General features: G+C 33.5%; 2 protein-coding genes across 2 annotated transcripts in view; one reads left to right on the top strand and one right to left on the bottom strand.

Annotated features, from left to right (window-relative positions):
- Positions 1-32: 32 nt before the first annotated feature.
- LOC149787877 (ADP-ribosylation factor 4) lies at positions 33-17,320 on the top strand. The gene is made up of 6 exons (XM_089974115.1): positions 33-277; positions 1,582-1,662; positions 6,133-6,242; positions 10,575-10,646; positions 13,112-13,237; positions 15,661-17,320. The coding sequence occupies exons 1-6, from the start codon at positions 211-213 to the stop codon at positions 15,745-15,747; spliced, it is 543 nt and encodes a 180-aa protein (XP_089830241.1). The 5' UTR covers positions 33-210; the 3' UTR covers positions 15,748-17,320.
- The window catches only part of LOC149787876 (succinate-semialdehyde dehydrogenase, mitochondrial-like), a 75,839-nt gene continuing 66,757 nt past the window's right edge, over positions 8,695-17,776 (bottom strand). Inside the window, exon 13 of the mRNA XM_089974114.1 lies at positions 8,695-8,710. Coding sequence (XP_089830240.1) covers positions 8,706-8,710 — 5 coding nt within the window. The 3' untranslated portion in view covers positions 8,695-8,705. The remainder of the gene's footprint in view (positions 8,711-17,776) is intronic.

Here is a 17,776-nt window from a genome sequence, read left to right as displayed (position 1 = left end):
GTTTCTAGCAATATGATAATGCATTGTGGGAAAGCCTGACATACTTCCTCTGACGTCACATGTGTAGAGGCTGGCAAACTTGACGTGGCACGCCTATAAAATTACGATTTTTGAGCGTTTATACGGTCCTTAATCGAAAAGAGCACAAGTAAACTTAGTGACAGATCCTAGTGAACCAAATCGTTGTTAATCTTATCATATTTATCAAGAATGGGTCTCACTATATCAAGCTTGTTCAACCGGTTGTTCGGCAAGAGACAAATGAGAATTCTTATGGGTAAGTGCTGTAGGACTGTACATTTTATACTTTGTGCCCGAAATATGCTACTATAATTCGGGACGCCATTTTCCTATGCATTCTCACATAATCTGTCATCTAACAACGACTATATTTTGTTGAATAGGGAAAGAGAGATTTAAAATTATTGCACTCGTGACGAAGTACGATTGTTACACAGGTGCTCAACGCGAGCTTGATGTTGAGAAGAAAGAAGAAGAAAAAACAAAACCAATAATCTGAAGGGAAAAAAAAAGTTACAGACTGGCAAAATACATTAGATTAAACCCATGAACCGGTTCTGACATAGGATCCTCTCTATCATTATATACGAGGGAAGGTACGTAACTTCCAAATACTTCGTTCCACCCATTCCTCGATTTCCTTCTTGATTCTTTGTACACAGAGTTTACAGATTTTGATGGAAGTATGAAATGGTAAATATGTATATTTTTGTTGACAAGCTGATGGGTGCCTCACTTGAAATACAGGAGGTGGACACTGGAGTCAGGCTGTCAGATTTTGTAGAACTGCACACATTTAAGCCAAACCTATGTTGGTTCCAGGAAGTTTGATCATGTGAGACCTGACCACCATGATAGTAATGTGACATATATTTCTAAAAGGAAGAAATCCAAAATAGTTGAACCAAGATGAAAGTATAATAAAATGTTGATTTTTTGGTTTTCCTCCAGTATCTTCGGTAAAGCGTTTTTTATGTATAAATTTCTTGTTAAATGATATGTCAGTGTATTCTTCCACAAGTAAGCTTACATGGAATATCCATAAAGACATTAGTGAAAAACAATTGTGAAAATATCCCAAAAATGTAAATAATGATGTTCAAATTGTGAAGGACTGAAAATATCTATAACCCATATGTTTTGGGGAATTTCCCCCCCCCCCGCCCGTGTGTTACCTATTGCACTTTTAAAATTATGGTAGATAGTTTTTTTTTTTAAATATGTATTTTTCAACGTTATATATTATATAATCATTAGTATGTATGCATATATATAATGTACATAGTGCTTCAAAGTACTGGATAAAGCTGACATGATTAGATGCACAAATCTTGGGAATTTTGTAAACTGTAGTTTATTTTTTACCATGGGGATTATTAGGGTTGGCTGATGGAAAACAGGGATGGTCAGCCAGCTGGAAACACCTTTTTTTACCATTGTAATCCAAGTAGTTCTGGTTAAATTGATTTTAAATAATCAACTAAGATATCTCAGTTTTGAAATTATATTAACTAGTATACATTACGATTGAATTTCTAAATTTTACTCCTTTAATTTCAGTTGGACTTGATGCAGCTGGAAAAACAACCATCCTTTACAAGCTCAAATTGGGAGAAATTGTAACCACCATTCCAACTATTGGTAAGCACTCCAAAGAGGAAATCACATTGGAACAATCACCTTTGAATGCTATACATTTCACATGTATTACCTACCAGTAACACAATTAGAAAATGTGACCAAGATTGTAGAAGTTGATAGCATTCCTTTCTGCACAGCAAGTTAATTTTTATTGGATTTTAACCAAAATAGGTGTACAGTTTTGTGTTGACAAAACCTTGGATTATTTGAATTTGCATTGCTTGATCTGCATTATCATTGAGCAGAGTTGTGACACCTGCTGGGTTGATTCAGTACATTAACTCTCATTATCTTTTTTAAATAGCTGAGTATGTATGTATGTGTGTATGTATATATATATATATATGTATGTGTATGTATATATATATATATATATATATATATATATATATATATATATATATAGTGTTTTATATACCAATTTCTTCATGTAAATCCAAACCCATGAGTCTTATTCCAGTCTATGATCAGTTTTAAGTAGTTTTTAAACAATAATTATATTGTTTAAATGCACAACAAAATATTAGTTATATTATATTATGTGACTAAAGCCAATAAGGCAATTCCCCTACCAGAAGCATCTGAACATTCTATATTTGTTAAAAATCTTGCTGATGGTTTCATGTCATCAGAAATAATCTGAGCACATATGACAAGGCGTTTATTGTTGGCTGTGCCAGTGCTTTCATCAGCCATTGCTGTCATAAATGACAAATTTTGTAGGTTGTGTATAACAGCATCCTCAACAACTTTTTATAGGCTCTCCAGTAACTCTGAACAGGTAGTAGCCGAGTTACGCTGATTCTTCAAAATGCCAATTACATAAATTTTGTCACCTGTTAAGACGTGTATTAAATTAGGAAGAGATTTGTATTTTGAAAACGGGATGTCTTCTGCATTCAGCTAATGTACACACTTAAGGAGCACGTTCACTGCTATGTATTGTTTGCAAGAATATTTATGTAAACCTGCATTAAAATCTGCCTGGTGTTGTGGACCTTCAATCTGCATTTTGTGTTCTGGCTACCCAGAATGCCTTTCTAGTGTACTATTCTGAAAGTTATTGTTTTTTGCACATTTGGTCATGGATATTTTTTAGCTTTTGTACATATATGGCAAAACATAAAGGCATCTTCACTGTCACATTCTTCATGCGACTTAACTTCTTTTTGAAAAACATAGCCAGCTGTGTTCTCAACCATTACTGCACCAATTATGTTTTATCTTACGAGTAAGCGTTACTTCATCTTTGGACAATGAAAGCTCCACTCTGGGATGGTCCTGGGTTTTACAAATTTATTGCCAACCTCAGTATTTTCTCATCAATTAAAAAAAAAATGTTTGCCATGGCCACTATTTTTAGTCAAACGGCGACAGTATCTTGGAACAATACAAGGCACACATTTGAGCGAATGGAAATTGATGCTTTGTTGCTTGACAAAGGTGCCTCATTAAATAATAGGTTCTCGTGAAAATTACTTTAAAATCACTTGTTTATTTTCCACCTCATTCTTGGGAGGGGTGATTATATGGTTCTAACATCCTGTTGTTACAAATGTGACAGTGACAGGTCACATAAGGTCTTCTCCAGGCTCCATGCTTAGTTGTTTATGACAACCTTAGCGTAAGAAACTGATAGTGTTTTCCCTGTTTGGGAGAGTTGTAATCTAGCCTTTAAAGTAGTTAGAACCAACCTTAATTGTGTTAATCAGCAACACATAATATCAGTTTAAGTACCATCAACAATATTTAGACCGAATTTTTATTTTTTCTTAATCAGCAAAACATCACATTGGGGTGCGTCAATTTATGTACCAGGGATGATTTTATGCATCAGATTGGAAAAGTCTGCTTATATGATGCATCGGTAGATAAAACATACATACATATATATATATATATGGCGAAAAAGTTCTTTCAGGTGCTCTGGATCCAACAAAGGATCACATGTCTGGGATTGATATATGCAATAAACTGACAACAAATAGTGCAAAACAGTACATTACTATTACTACCGGAATAAAAGCTTGAAATTTTTTGTTACAAGTTTACTTCAGCTTGATGTGGATGCTGACATATTTGATACTGACCTAAAACTCGATGAGCCATATGGCCATCTGTTTTTATGTAAATTTATGTAAGCGCAAATTATATCCCGGCTATTTCAGATTATGATTTTGTACTCCCAACCCACCCACCCCCAAACGTTGTCATATTTTGAGAAAACACAATTTCCAGTAATCTTTATTAAAAAAAATGACAAAACAAACACAACACCACTTTCAGTATATCCACTTACATGTAACATGTATAAATGATAACAGTCGTGATTGGAGCTGATGTAAAACTGCCCCTTGAGCAGTTTAATTAACAATTAAAGGCAAAGAGGTCAGTTATAAACCACATTTTAACATATTACTTAATTGGCTGACGATATCTAGTGAGCTGTGTTTGAAGGCTGCAATGGGTGAGCCCACTGTGCTAATACGAATAGGTAGGATCAGGAAGTGAAACAAACCGTTACAGTTAAATCAAAGAAATGCTAGATATATGTAAGAACAAAAGTTATTATATAGTATTGCCTTGAATTAGAATGTTTAAGCCATATGTATTATTTTTTTGAAAAGTTTTGTGAACAGATGCAAAATTTCTTGGAAGTTGGATTTTGCTGCATATATAGAATACAAAAGTATCATCATTTAAGTTGTCGGAATATTATTCAAGTATAATTCATTTTTTAAGCTGATTTAGGTTAGCTATCAGCAACCCCTCCCCCCCCCCACTCTTGGTTGTTAGTTTTACATTGTGAAGCACGCCAGCATTGCAGTAAACACAAATGACACTTGCATTACCTTCATTGGACATTTTAGTCTGCATTTTATCCAGCCAGTAAGCTTCTTTAAAAGAAAGTGAGGCAGTGTTTTTGCAGATTTCTACTTCTCTGTACAGTTTCTATCTATACACATTTACCTTGTGTTCCCAACCATTGTCTTAGCTAATCAAATGGAGTTGGACATTTCTGTCATTGAATAAATTTGGTTGTCTTTTACTTTTTTGGCAACGAGTGCCATTTGGGATGTGTTTGATGAAGTTGTCAAAACTTGGCCATAATCTTTTTTTTCTGGTGTCTTTTGTGGAGGAGGGGGGTGCAGGGCATAGAGGCAATGGTATTGTACCAACAATAAAAATAAAACTAGAATAGCCTAAAATGAACCCTGTTTACCATATCACCATTTTCACTTTGCCATTTCCTCTAAAATGTAAGGCCTAGTGAGCATATATTATAGACATCTGTTTATTATCAATCAGTAAACATTCAGTTATAACCAAAATGGAGGCAATGGTTTTGATACCATTTGGAACATAAGTTTATATATCGTTAAGCTGTTCAGTGAGTTCATATGTGATAAGGTTTCATGTATAATAATGAGGTTATGATCATGGATCTGATTAGCTGAGCTTGTTACCATTCTGGAAGACATATTTCAGATAGTTTTGATCCGACTTGAAATACGAGCTTATATCATCAGAGGTCCAGAATTAAAATGGTGGCGGTGGGGGGTCAGAGTTATTCATAGACCATATTATCTGTGATAATAATTACAAAATGTTGGTGTTCAAGAAGGTGGACTAACTGCACGGCATTTACATGTAGATTGCTGAAAGGGTCCTGGGTGGTTGAGTGGTCCAAGTGCTTGCCTTTTTTGATCATTGATTTGATTCTCGGGTAATGCCATTGTGGTTATCTCGTAGGTTCATCTTGTGTGTTTAACAGGTTCTTTCTCCGCCAATTATACTGGCTGTCATGTGTTGAAAAATAGCATCAAGTAAAATATCATTTGATAAAGTGAGATCTGAGCATATTGTTGAGATTATCTGATTGGTTGGTTTTGTTACCTTCGTGATTATATTTCTCATACAGTATTTTTCTTTTTTATGTCATGAAGATCGTTTCTTTGATCATGATAAAGTGACTATGTTAATTACACTTTTATCTTGGATAAATAGTATGTGAGACAACTTGTCACTATTTTCCCATGGGTTGAAGATTCTTAATGGCATTGTCCTGAGTTTTTCCAGTTATACTGGTCACCATGTATAGTCTATCATGCACTGAAAAATGGCATTAAACCCAAAACAACAATAACAGTCTTGGATAAATGATTTTTTTAATTGAACCACTGAAGAACATGTAAAATGAACCTGATTTAAAAGTGTGGACTGTGTACTTAAAATTCTACATAAACCTGCTTAATGAAATGATCAGATGCTGTGTAAGCCAGCTGTATGATTATTAGGCCCACTTGTTTAGTTTTCAAATGGGGACATGAACTGGTTATAACAAATTATAGGTGGTCTGTGTCATAATTCACACACATTCCATATGTAACAACAGTGAATGCAACTTAACATATATTTGTACCCCTTGAAGTTCAGAAGATCTTATTCCAATTTTTCTTTATCCTTTAGGGTTTAATGTGGAAACAGTAGAGTACAAAAACATCAGCTTCACAGTATGGGATGTTGGTGGTCAAGACAAGATTAGGCCGCTTTGGAGGCATTATTTTCAAAATACACAGGTAAGTTTATGTTGTAATGTATGTGTAAAGAGTAGTGATGTGTGTACAATTACAAGCTTATTCTGAATCGCTGATATTATTTATTGTGGTTGCTCTTGTATAAAATCATACAAAGACTTTGAGATGGGTGATTTGTGTTGAAGGGAGACTGCTGGGCACTCAGCATTAAGAGGTTAGTGTTAGGACTAGTTGGGTCTTGTATCAGGATAATGTGACAGGTTAGAAAATCATACTACATGTCTCCAGTATAATGCCCCAGTGCTAGACATCCCTATAAACTGCTACACTGCAGACATCAAAGCGGTATGACTGAAAAATGTTGAAAGCTACATTAAAAATCCAAATCACACACACACTGTTATGGGGAAAAGAACTGTAAAAAAGTACTGTCTTAAAAAAATTGGTTGAATTTTGTATATGAAATATTTGTATGAATTAATTGATGACTAGTTCTTTCATTGAACTTGGGAAGAATGCTGATGATGTCCCAAAAAAGCTTTACTCTAACACACATGCCAATCATTTTGCTTTTGATGTAATCATTACATTTTTTTCCCCCACCAAATTACATTGACCCTTTCCTGTATATGGATTACGTTTTTTGGGTACATTAAAAATAAAATAAAAATTTGTTTTTATCATTTTATTATCACTTTTTTATCACTTTTTTAATTCCACTCATAAATTTGAAAATATTCTTAAGGTGATGGATTTGGAAGTATAGCATAATTGCACTTTCTTATTTGCTATTTACAGCAACTGTTTATGCTCCATTTCCAAGAAAACAGATGAGTTCTTCAAATTTGGACCTTGCCTCACAGATTCATTATATTGATAAACTAATTAATTAGTAGACCAGTCTGTACTTTTACAGAAAATGGCAGATGGGTATTTTAAAACATAAAAACATGTCAGATCAGAAAAAAGGACAAATCAAACCACATTACAAACTTGAACAGAAGAATGTGAGTGTACTGTAATACATTGCCCATAGCACATGATCATGATCATTCAGTGAATATTACACATGTAGACTAATTAAAGTGAGTACTGAATACAAATAATTTTTTAGTATATTTTGTGTTTGCATTCTGGTTCAAATCCATTCAGATTTTATCCTTTGTATAAAAATTTTTACCAGCTACAGAACTAGGTTATTAGCAAAAATAAAAGTATCCTTTACATACATGCTGTAATTTTGGCATGTAATACACTATTTACACCTAAATTATGATACATACACCTCTCCTTTGATAACTCGTGTGCAATGGGGTTCTAAAACTTACTACACTATAAGTGAGGGCAGAGTTACTGAGGGATCTTACAAGAGCAATAATTACGCTTATACCACTTTGGTGGGTGGTTGGGGGATGGTGTTTATGCTCTACAGACAGTTTTGTTTCTTCATATATTCATTACTGGTACATTCCATAATGAGAAATGACTAAAATAAAATGCATATAGTTTAAATTTTAAAAAATTAAAATTACATGAAACATTAATGTTCAGAAGTATCATTGGTTGATTGGCTCATTTTCCCTGAACTCTGACAGACCACACACTGACCCCAAATTGCCACTAAATTGCTCATTTTCATGAAAAAAGTTTTTGTATGTGTGTGGCAGAAATGCATTAAAGTGAAAAACTACTTTAAGATGAGAAAAACAAATCTACACTTCAAAAGTCATTAGGATCCACGTTGTCTCTTAAAGAATTTTTTTTATCTTATTCATTTTTATTTTTCCATCCTGTTACATAATGAACAAACTTCTCGTGGTAGGTATAGTTTGGGTTTTTTATGCACAACAAACATTTTGAAAAGAAAAGTAAAAACAAATGGCAGTTGGATTGAGAGTGAGATTCTTTTTAGTTGTGTATTAGTCATATGTAGTGTAATAAAAATATCATGAATATATTTTGTACCATTGTTGTATGACTTGCCCAGTGGAAAACCAGAAACTCGCTTATGTAGAATAAGTCTAATAACAAAGATGTATTGTCCTGACTGAATAGTCTTAAGTTTATATTTCTTATTAAAATTACTGTCAAAAAGGTTTTTGAAAAGCATTTGGGGGTCATGATAAGTACAAGTGTTTATTCTATGACTGTTCAGTTGCAAAGTATTTTTGGCAACTATTGTATGAAATGGAGCTTCTACTTAAAATTGATTCCTGCCAAAACTGGTTTTCATAGAAGAACAAAATTTTGACAGGTTGACTAATTTCTTCCTACTATGCAAAAACATTAGCCTATCTTTGTAGTGACATCTTCTGAGAGGTACCTAATAAGAGGCAATTCTACTGTACTGTATACAACAAGTACTGAATTCATTATAACGTTATATTAAAATTTCATCCAATATGACATTAGTAACTTTTGAATCTTGATAAAAATTTGCCAGCAAAGGCATCCTCAGAAAATACTGAGTAAGTTAGTATGAATGATCTGTCCTTTCTCATTGGTTCATAGAGCATTAACTTTGGTTTATGCAGGGATGGTCCTGGCTTTTAAAAAGCTGTCGCCAAAAAAATCGCCAACCTCAATATTTTGTCGCCAATTTTCAAAAAGTGTCGCCAGAACAAGTAGTGTACATTTTTCCAAGGGTTAATTTAGTCTATTAATGTAACAGGCAATGAAAATTACAAAAGATGGGTTACTTAATTCTTTAATTACAACAAGCATTAACAAAATGTTACAAAGTGTTACATGAAGATCCGTCGCAATTTTAGGGCTGCCCACTTGTTGAATGCAGTTTCAAAGTCTAATTTTTCACATCTGTACGTGCTGATTCTCATGAAATTCTCGAGAGACGAGATGCAGAGTTTATTTCTGATGTCAGTTTTTATGAGGTTCATCTTACTGAATCTACGTTCACAGCACTGACAGGTGACACCAGTAGTCTATCAGCAGCCCCCCCATGGCTAGCTTCACAAAGCTTGTAGTGAATTGCTTCCTAAATCCCAAGAATGATCACTGAATGCTGTATAAATTTTCTCGACAAACAAAATATGATCTCCATTCCCACGAATGAAACTTACACGAGTCAACACCTGGCAATATTGGACCGTATATATAAGCATAAATTCACACCCAATTTAGAGATTCTTTCACTCTTGTATTTTGAGAAATAAATAATTATTATTAATTATGCAAAACTGGTTGTTTTTTTTGTGCTATTTCTTGTTTCGGAGTTTAAGTCTCAGCAGCCGTAACACTGATTGATGGCCAAAGGAAAAGAACAATGAGTAAAATGCTGCACTGGCGACAGACATAATTGTGATTGAGATTTTTCCATTTGCTTTGTATTTATACACAGTAGTCGGTACTTCAAAGGTTATCGGTTTTCTATGAAGGTTCAGCAAAACTATTGTACTGGTATATGTAAAAAAAAAAAAAAAAAAAAACAACAGAAGATTTAGCCATTCAATTAATTGTATCTGTTCTATTCACGTCTTCAGAAGTCGGTCAGTTGTAGGTATAGTGCGGTAGCATGATTGACTGTATCGCAGCATACAGTACTCAGCCCAGATGTCAGCATAAGCAGATTATGATGTAACAATGCACTGTAAAGATGGGGTTGTCAATACGAACAAAGGATTGTTTGTGTAACAGATTGATTCCAATGCATTGCTTAGTCAAGTTTGTGGCTTCCTTTCGTTCTCCCTTTTAATTTATCCAGTCCAAATCTATGATTGTATGTACAAATTAAATAACCAAAAAGTCTGTCGCCAAAAAAATCGCAATTTGCGACATTGGCGAAGCCCAGGACGATCCCTGGTTTATGTATCAATTTTTGAAAGACTCAATTTAAAACATTTGATATGGCTAGGCTTGCTCCTTTTATAAATATAGTTATTTGTATTTGTGTAGTAATAGGAATTCATCTCACTAATGAATCATTTGGTGTGGGTTTCAGCTGTAATAAACATGTACAAAGGATGGATCACATTTACTCTTCTTAATGACTTATTGGAGGCTGATTTTCCTTGATAATATATTTGAATGTCCCAGAAAATTAAGACTGATTAAGTATCTTAATGAAAACAAAAGTTTACAGTCCTGAAAACATTTTCAACACTGATGTTGCTAGTAAACTTCATGCTGCAAGCAGCAAACAGTACATGTTTTCAGCTATTCCATGAATATTGGGGATGGTGAAACTTAATATTTTTAAATCAGTATTCTCATAATTATTAGCCAGCTCATAATTTCAGTCTTTGTATGTCAACCAGCTCTGATGATGCTTGGGCATTGTGCATGTTCAATTTGTCAGTCATTGTGGCTTTGGGTCCCCAGTCTTTTATTTATTTGTTTTAATGATTTCATTTCCAGGGGTTAATCTTCGTAGTTGACAGCAACGACAGGGAAAGAATACAGGAAGCACGAGAAGAACTTAACAAAATGGTATGATATAATCATTATAATTTTATATATTTAAAAAATAGGTGTCTTCCATCGATTTTTTTTGTCTTGCCACTGAATGTTTGGTGAAACATGGTGAGCACTTTTCTCTAAGTGTTGACATTTTTGCATTTAATTCACTTTCTATGATACTATTTGATGTATCTTGATCATTGTATTCATCTTGGAGGGTATTAGTCCAACACTGTAGGTCAGTTACCTATATTTCACTATCCATTGAGTACAGCTCTCCTTTGTTATAATGTCATTGTCATTACCACTGACCACGTTATACAGATGACTGTTATCTATGAAACTACAATATATTGAGAATAGCATAATAATTAGAACCATGATAGCATGCATGAAAAGGAAATTAAATTGTAAGACCAAATTTCAACTTTATACATTGGTATGATTTTGGTTGCAGGGTCCATAGCAGTGCCATGTTATATCCTGAATCATGTTTTAACAATGTGCGTTATAATAGAGGATAGCTGTATTTTCAGTTTTTGTATTTTTTTGACATTTGTATGTTGTTCTCCTTGGTTGTGCAAAGTTGCATTTAATTTACCTCTGTCCACTTGGATTGATCAAAATATGTGAACTTGTTACATTTAAGAGGGCATTGTTGGTTTGAGGTCGAATAATGTCCCCTGGGTACAGTTGTGAAACTTGATCGGTTTATTTATTTTGATGAGTAATACACAAAATGGACCAAAGTAGCTCACATTTGCCTACAATACAAACATGATTGCATGAATTTTTTGCATTTTTCTCTGTATCTCGTACACTGTTACATCTACACTTTTAAAAGTTAACAGGTCTATTCCTCACAGAAGCTACCACTCAAAGTGACACACTTTTCATGCTCCAGTAATTATGTCCATCTCTTCTTGTTGATCTAATAAAGCTTTTTTTATAGCTCAGTAGTAGTCCATTGACAACACTTTTTAAACAACTGTTGGAAGGCAGGAGGAGCTTGGAGATCTGGTTAATACAGTTTAGAAATGAGCCATGTTGCAGCCATATATCAATCATTCTTGCCCACAAATAACTTGAAAATACTTTGATTTGAAGAGGAAAATAACTTCTTATATTCTTTATATTAGTTGAAAATAAATTGTTCCAAGTTCAAGAAAAAAATATCCTAGTTTGATAGAAAATCAGGGTCCTCCCTCCTTAAAATTAAAATAGTCCTAAGAAGTCTGAACTGTGTAAGAAAGTACGGTTCGTACTTGTATGTGTGCATGTATGTGCATATTTGTGTAAAGTTTGGAGATGAAGGAAGTTAAACAAGGTTACATTTAAAATCCTCGTGCTAAGTCCATTTGCTAGAATGTGGAAATTTAGTGACAAATTTTAATAGAGAAAAGACTGCATGAACAGGTAACAAGTAGAAGTGTAGATGTATACTACTTGGATATGATATATATGTCTAAAGTCTGTTCCAAATACAACATATCTCATTTAGTGACTAAATATAGCCTGCAAATTAAATTAATTTGCCAACATGATGTGTCAAAAATGACTCAAACATGAAGTATTAAAACAGGCTGTCTCTGTCTTTTCTAATTAAAATGCACTTGGCCTCATTCTTGCACTTGTGTGAGCTATAACTAACTTGAGACTAGGAATAAGAAAAACAAATATACACATTGGGGGTTAAATCAATGAGTAAAGCTTTAGCAAGCAATCCAGATTCATTTATCTGTACAGATTTAATATTATATTACAACTTTGAGATTACACAACTTTTAGCAACTCTGCAAAGCTAAACTTCATGAATGTCAACATAAAATTCCTTAAACTCGAACACGTAAAAAAGCACCATGATACATTTTATACTTTCAAAGTGTGTTAAATCAGAACCCATTTATTATCATATAAAATAAGAGTTTGAAACATAGTTCATAAAAATGAAAAATAGAAATCAGAACTGTCCACATTAAGAATAGCTTCAGGTGTGAACATAAAAGAAAACATCAATGAATGAACATGCAACTCTAAAAGTTGAGGTTATGGTAAATTTGGCAGTGCAGGCTCAGACTTAGATTGTTACATAATGAGTGCATCCAGTGAAATGGGGGTCAACTTTTGCTTGTCAGCAGCTAGACACATCACAAGCTGATTTGAAGATTTAATGTTTTTGTTTTTGTTTTGATGAAGAAACCGCAGAATGTCAACATTTTCTTGTTCCAACCCCGAGATTGGTAAACTGGACAGACTAGATGGTTATGTGGGTTTGTAATTATTAACTATTAATTGCCAGTTAGCCAGGAAATCAGTTTAACCCTTAAAAAAATAATTGAAGATAAAAAAAGTATCATGTACAATCATTCTGAAGTAGTAAACTTGATTGCATTGAAAATGGCATCTTTTTTTACCACTGATTTAAGCTAGTGTTGGTCTATAATTTTTATTTAGTCTATGATTATCTTAGTTAAAGGCTTGTTTATTAATTTCAGCTTCAGGAAGATGAACTTCGAGATGCTGTGTTGTTAGTATTTGCTAACAAACAAGATTTACCAAATGCAATGAATGCTGCAGAACTAACAGAAAAACTTGGTCTTCAGTCTCTCAGAAGCAGAACTGTAAGTTGTGTGTGTGTATGTGTCAAACAAAATTGTTTGTCTCAGTAACTAGTAACAGTTTTAAGATTTACTATTAAAACATTGTGAAAGTTATAAACAGTTTTAAACATTGCTCAGGAGAACTTTTGCTTCTTCAGACTCATTTTGATCTTGACTTAATCAGCCATTCCAGGCAGCTGGTTGTCATTTTCTTAAGTGTGTTTTCAGCTGGTGAAGGTTTCGTGTCAAATTTTTATCGTTGACACTATTTCACTACTATCATAGAATAATCATAGATTACAAAAATATGGGAGGTCTCTCAAAAACAGAACTAAAAATATAATATATACTTTGCATAAAGGTAAACATGTCAGTCCTTTTTAGTGATAATCCCTGCTTCTTGGATCTTTAATTTTCTATTCACATACTCTGTCTCTAAAAATTGGTATAAATTTTGGTTAGACACTGGACTATAATTTTTAACAATTTTTTTAAAATAAAAATGTGACCCAAGACCTCCATTTCACCTTTATTACATTTAGATTTTATATATTTCTCACCTGCATTGATTTGTAAAGGTTTTTGTGCAGTTCAGTTTTATATTTTTTGAGCATTTACATTTAGTTGGCACCATATAGCCACTGTTGTGCTGTGGTGATATGAAGCAATACATTCCTTTTCAAAATAATACAAAGAGCTCTGTATAAGGTAGTTCTTATAACTTGTACTAACTTCAACTGTGCTCCATGTAGATATTCCCGTGACCAGGTTTTATCTGCTTATTTACATCATACGATGTGCATACTTGCCAACCATTACGCTTTTGGCATAATCATTACACTTTTCACTCAATTACGCCTTATGCGTGAAGTATTCAGATTACACATTTTTGGTATATCCCCCTCCCCAAAAATTAATAATTTGTTTTCTTGTTCTTATTAACATCCCATTAATTCCACAGACCGTATTCTAGAAAAGATGGCTTCTGTGTAACTACGACATAAGAGCACGCTAGTCCATTGACTTAATGCACTTTCCTAACAGTATTATGTTCTATTTATAGCAGTTACCCTATTTCCAAGAAATGGGCAGGTTCTACTTCAAAATTTTTGACCTTTGTTTCTATTTATAGCAATTGTATGGCTTAGTTAGGAGAGAACTGACTGGTTTTCTAATTTGTAATCTTTGCTCGCAGATTCTTTGTTAGAGGTTGCAACTGAACATGTCAGTTGTGCAGCAAAATCAAATAACTACCCTCTGGTTCTTGCCACTGTGCCAGACTTGCGATGCCATTAGAGGTTTGTCACATGGGAAACCAAGCTGTGGGATTGAGGTCAATTATTTACTGGATTGTCACACATCTGCTTTGCACTGAAAAAGTACATGTCTATATTAAAGTCATATTGATAGTGAAAATGTTCTTGGCAATACATATATTTACATAGATACTTTCAAACAAATTAAATGTAAGTTCTTGTCACAGTGTGGAGAAATAGAAAGTACATTTTGAACGGTCATGGAAATGATGCGCAGAAGAAAACCTAGCTACAAAAAATGTCATTATTTTAAGATGATCTTAATTGGAAAAAATGTAAATTAATATTATGAGACTAAGAGAACATAGAGCGAAGAGAAGTATTATAGTGGAGGGCTAAATAAATGTGTTTGCATGCAGTCCCAATACCACAAAAGTGTAATGAAAAAATTCTATTTTTATTATCAGCTAATAGTCCACTGAAAGTTCAGACATTCATTTTAGTGAATCCTCATATTCAGAGAGAGAGGTAGGGAGGGATGGAGATGAAGAGAAAGAGAGACAAAATTGCCAGAAGCACACTACAGAGATGAATTCAAGTCAGGGTACACAAGTGGTCTAGCTCTCACCTAGGAAATCACTGATCTTTTCAGAACTTGTCAAGCTTGCACTGTTAACTGTGGGATGTGTTTTGGGGCTGTAAAATACAATGCTCCAAGTCAGATGGCTTTGTGTTATATTCTTGACACCTTTCAGAGTGGCTGAGTGGTCTAAAGCGCTCTCCATTACAGATCACTGCCATCTCACCTCTGTCTCCGTAGTTTCGAGTCTCGGATTCGTCCAATGTGGATATGTGAGAAAGCTTGCCAGTAGCTTCTCTAGGGTCGGTGGTTCTTTCCGGGTTCTTCCTCCACCATTAATACTGGCCGCCATGTATAGCCTATCATGTGCTGAAAAATGGCGTTAAACCCTACAACAACAACTTGGCACCTTTCTGAAATTGTCCAGTTTTTAAAATCCAGCTGTCCCTAAACAAACATTTATTGAATGTTTTTCAAATTATGTTCTTTTAATTCTTTAAATTACTATTGGTTTTTGTTCACTGCAGGATTTATGTCCTGTTTTAATTACATCTAGAACTATGTACATTTTTTGTACCGAATAATTAATGACTTTTCTTGCATTTCAGTGGTATATTCAAGCCACATGTGCTGTGCAAGGAGATGGCTTGTATGAAGGATTGGACTGGTTGTCTAGCGAATTATCCAAGCGATGAGTGTGATAATGAATTCTAGTCTTAAAATGAAGACTTTACAAAGGAACTGTGAGGGGGGTGGGGGATAGTGAACATTACTTTCTGGGTGAACATTTTTCATTCTGAAATCATCCAACTGACCAGGATATTTGTAATTATTTATTTGTAATAAAGAATCCTTGTATATATGCACTTAGTGTTACAGAAACTTTTGTCACTGTTTGCTTTTCAATAATTTCTTTGAAAGATTCCACAAAAAGGCCTATCGTTTATTTGGATAAATCAGAGGACTGTGGATGGATGCTTAACTAGATCAGCATTCGTATTGATTTTCAAATTATAAATCCTATCCAGTCATGCATACTAAATAACTTTGAGACATTCATTTACTTATGAGCAATTCTTTGGTATACTTTGTATGGAGGAAAGAAAGGTTAGGGTTGGATGAGAATTGTCTGGATGATGTGGATTACACTGTAAGAGGCATTTCTTAAATAAGTATGATTTATAAGTTGTTAACGAAGAAAGAGATGTTTATTTATCTGTATTATATTGTTCTTTGATTATCAACATTTTCAGTACGTGCATGATCCTAGTTGTCGTTCATCTGACTTCATTTTCATGGGTGTTTTTCTGTATTGAGAAATTTATAATTTTGTAGTAAAGTTGTGGTTGGTATTGGTAATTATTGGTATTATGAATAGGTCAGTTAAAGAGGTTAAACTATGCTTACATTGTCTGGAAAAAGCTTAACTTTATAATTCTTATAAGGAGTCTTATTCCCCATTGTTTCCTTGATAGTTTCATGTCTGTTATTCAGACATAGGGAGGTCTAAGGCTTGCTAAGAGACATTATTAGATCCATTTGGGTTTTTTTATTATTGTTTTTTTAAAAATACTTTATATTCCTTTTAGTAACTTTTAAATAATATAACTATTTTTTTTTTTCTAATGAGATAAACTTTCAAAATGATCAGATTATTTGAGCAGTCTGATGAGATGTTTATCATGGGCATGCAAACAAACTATAGCTTTACAATGTTTGAAGTGAATGGATTTTTGGCAGTGTTCACTTGATTCTCATTCATGCAAAAATGTGCTAATTGTGTTTATAGTGTTAATGTGTTACTATGCATGGTAATTGATTTTTCAGCTGTAAGTGTTCACAGCCTTGTGTTTGTCAAAATTCCATTGTTTAGGATGATGAAAATAAATTGCTGTTTTAGGTTTTTCATGTAAGCAACTTTCAGGCTATTGTACTTTTTTTATTATTCGATGTAGCACTAAGAAATGGATGAATTTTGATAGCATATAGCCAGTTTACAGTATTCATTGTTTCTTTTTTCACAACGCAGTTTTTGTGGATTTAGTGGATACTACAAACCATGTAATACTGGGTGTAATTTGATCCACCTAGAAAATATCACCTGATCTTGTATAATCATCAGAGTATCCATGAAAAGTGACAAAAGAGGAATGAACTCACACTATCAGTATGTGATATTCATGTACAAACATTTATTAGAAAGAGCACACATTACTTCTGTTGTGATTCATTCCATTGTATGTAAATAAAGGGATTTCAACACTTTAAGCGTTTATTTTATTTATATATTTTTTTATTATTATAGCATTATACTATCTATTATTAAAGAAACAAAGAGTCATTGGCAGTATTATGTCATGTCAAAAGAAATGAAAGAAAGTAACTATTAATTTTGATTTATCAAGCTGCAGTTAATGAACAGTATTAACAAATAATGTGTGCAGTTAGACCTTTTTATAAATGAAAATACATTTGATCCGATTTTAATACCATTTGACACTGAGATTGAGGGAGTTGACTAGAGGTATTGTTAATGATAACTTGTTATTAAATGGGTTTTCATTTGATATATATTTTTTCAATAATTAAGTAACAGTTGTCAATTCAGAGATTGTATAATTTTTATTAATAGCTGTTTCTAACCAGAGAAGATGTGTCAATCCAGAGATTCTTGATCATATAGTATTGGTATTCTTTCAAAAAATTGATTTCGAGTTCTACTAT

Source organism: Sinohyriopsis cumingii, chromosome 11 (genome assembly GCF_028554795.1).
Source record: "Sinohyriopsis cumingii isolate HCF-2022 chromosome 11, ASM2855479v2, whole genome shotgun sequence".
Lineage (NCBI taxonomy): Eukaryota > Metazoa > Mollusca > Bivalvia > Unionida > Unionidae > Sinohyriopsis > Sinohyriopsis cumingii.
Note: the sequence above shows the minus strand (reverse complement) of the source record. Positions and strands in the feature narration are given on the sequence as shown.

Coding starts and splice junctions, on each gene's coding strand:
- LOC149787877 (XM_089974115.1), top strand. CDS start 211: ATGGGTCTCACTATATCAAGCTTGTTCAACCGGTTGTTCGGCAAGAGA. Junction 1,663..6,132: donor AACCACCATTCCAACTATTG/GTAAGCACTCCA, acceptor TTTATCCTTTAG/GGTTTAATGTGGAAACAGTA. Junction 6,243..10,574: donor ATTATTTTCAAAATACACAG/GTAAGTTTATGT, acceptor TTTCATTTCCAG/GGGTTAATCTTCGTAGTTGA.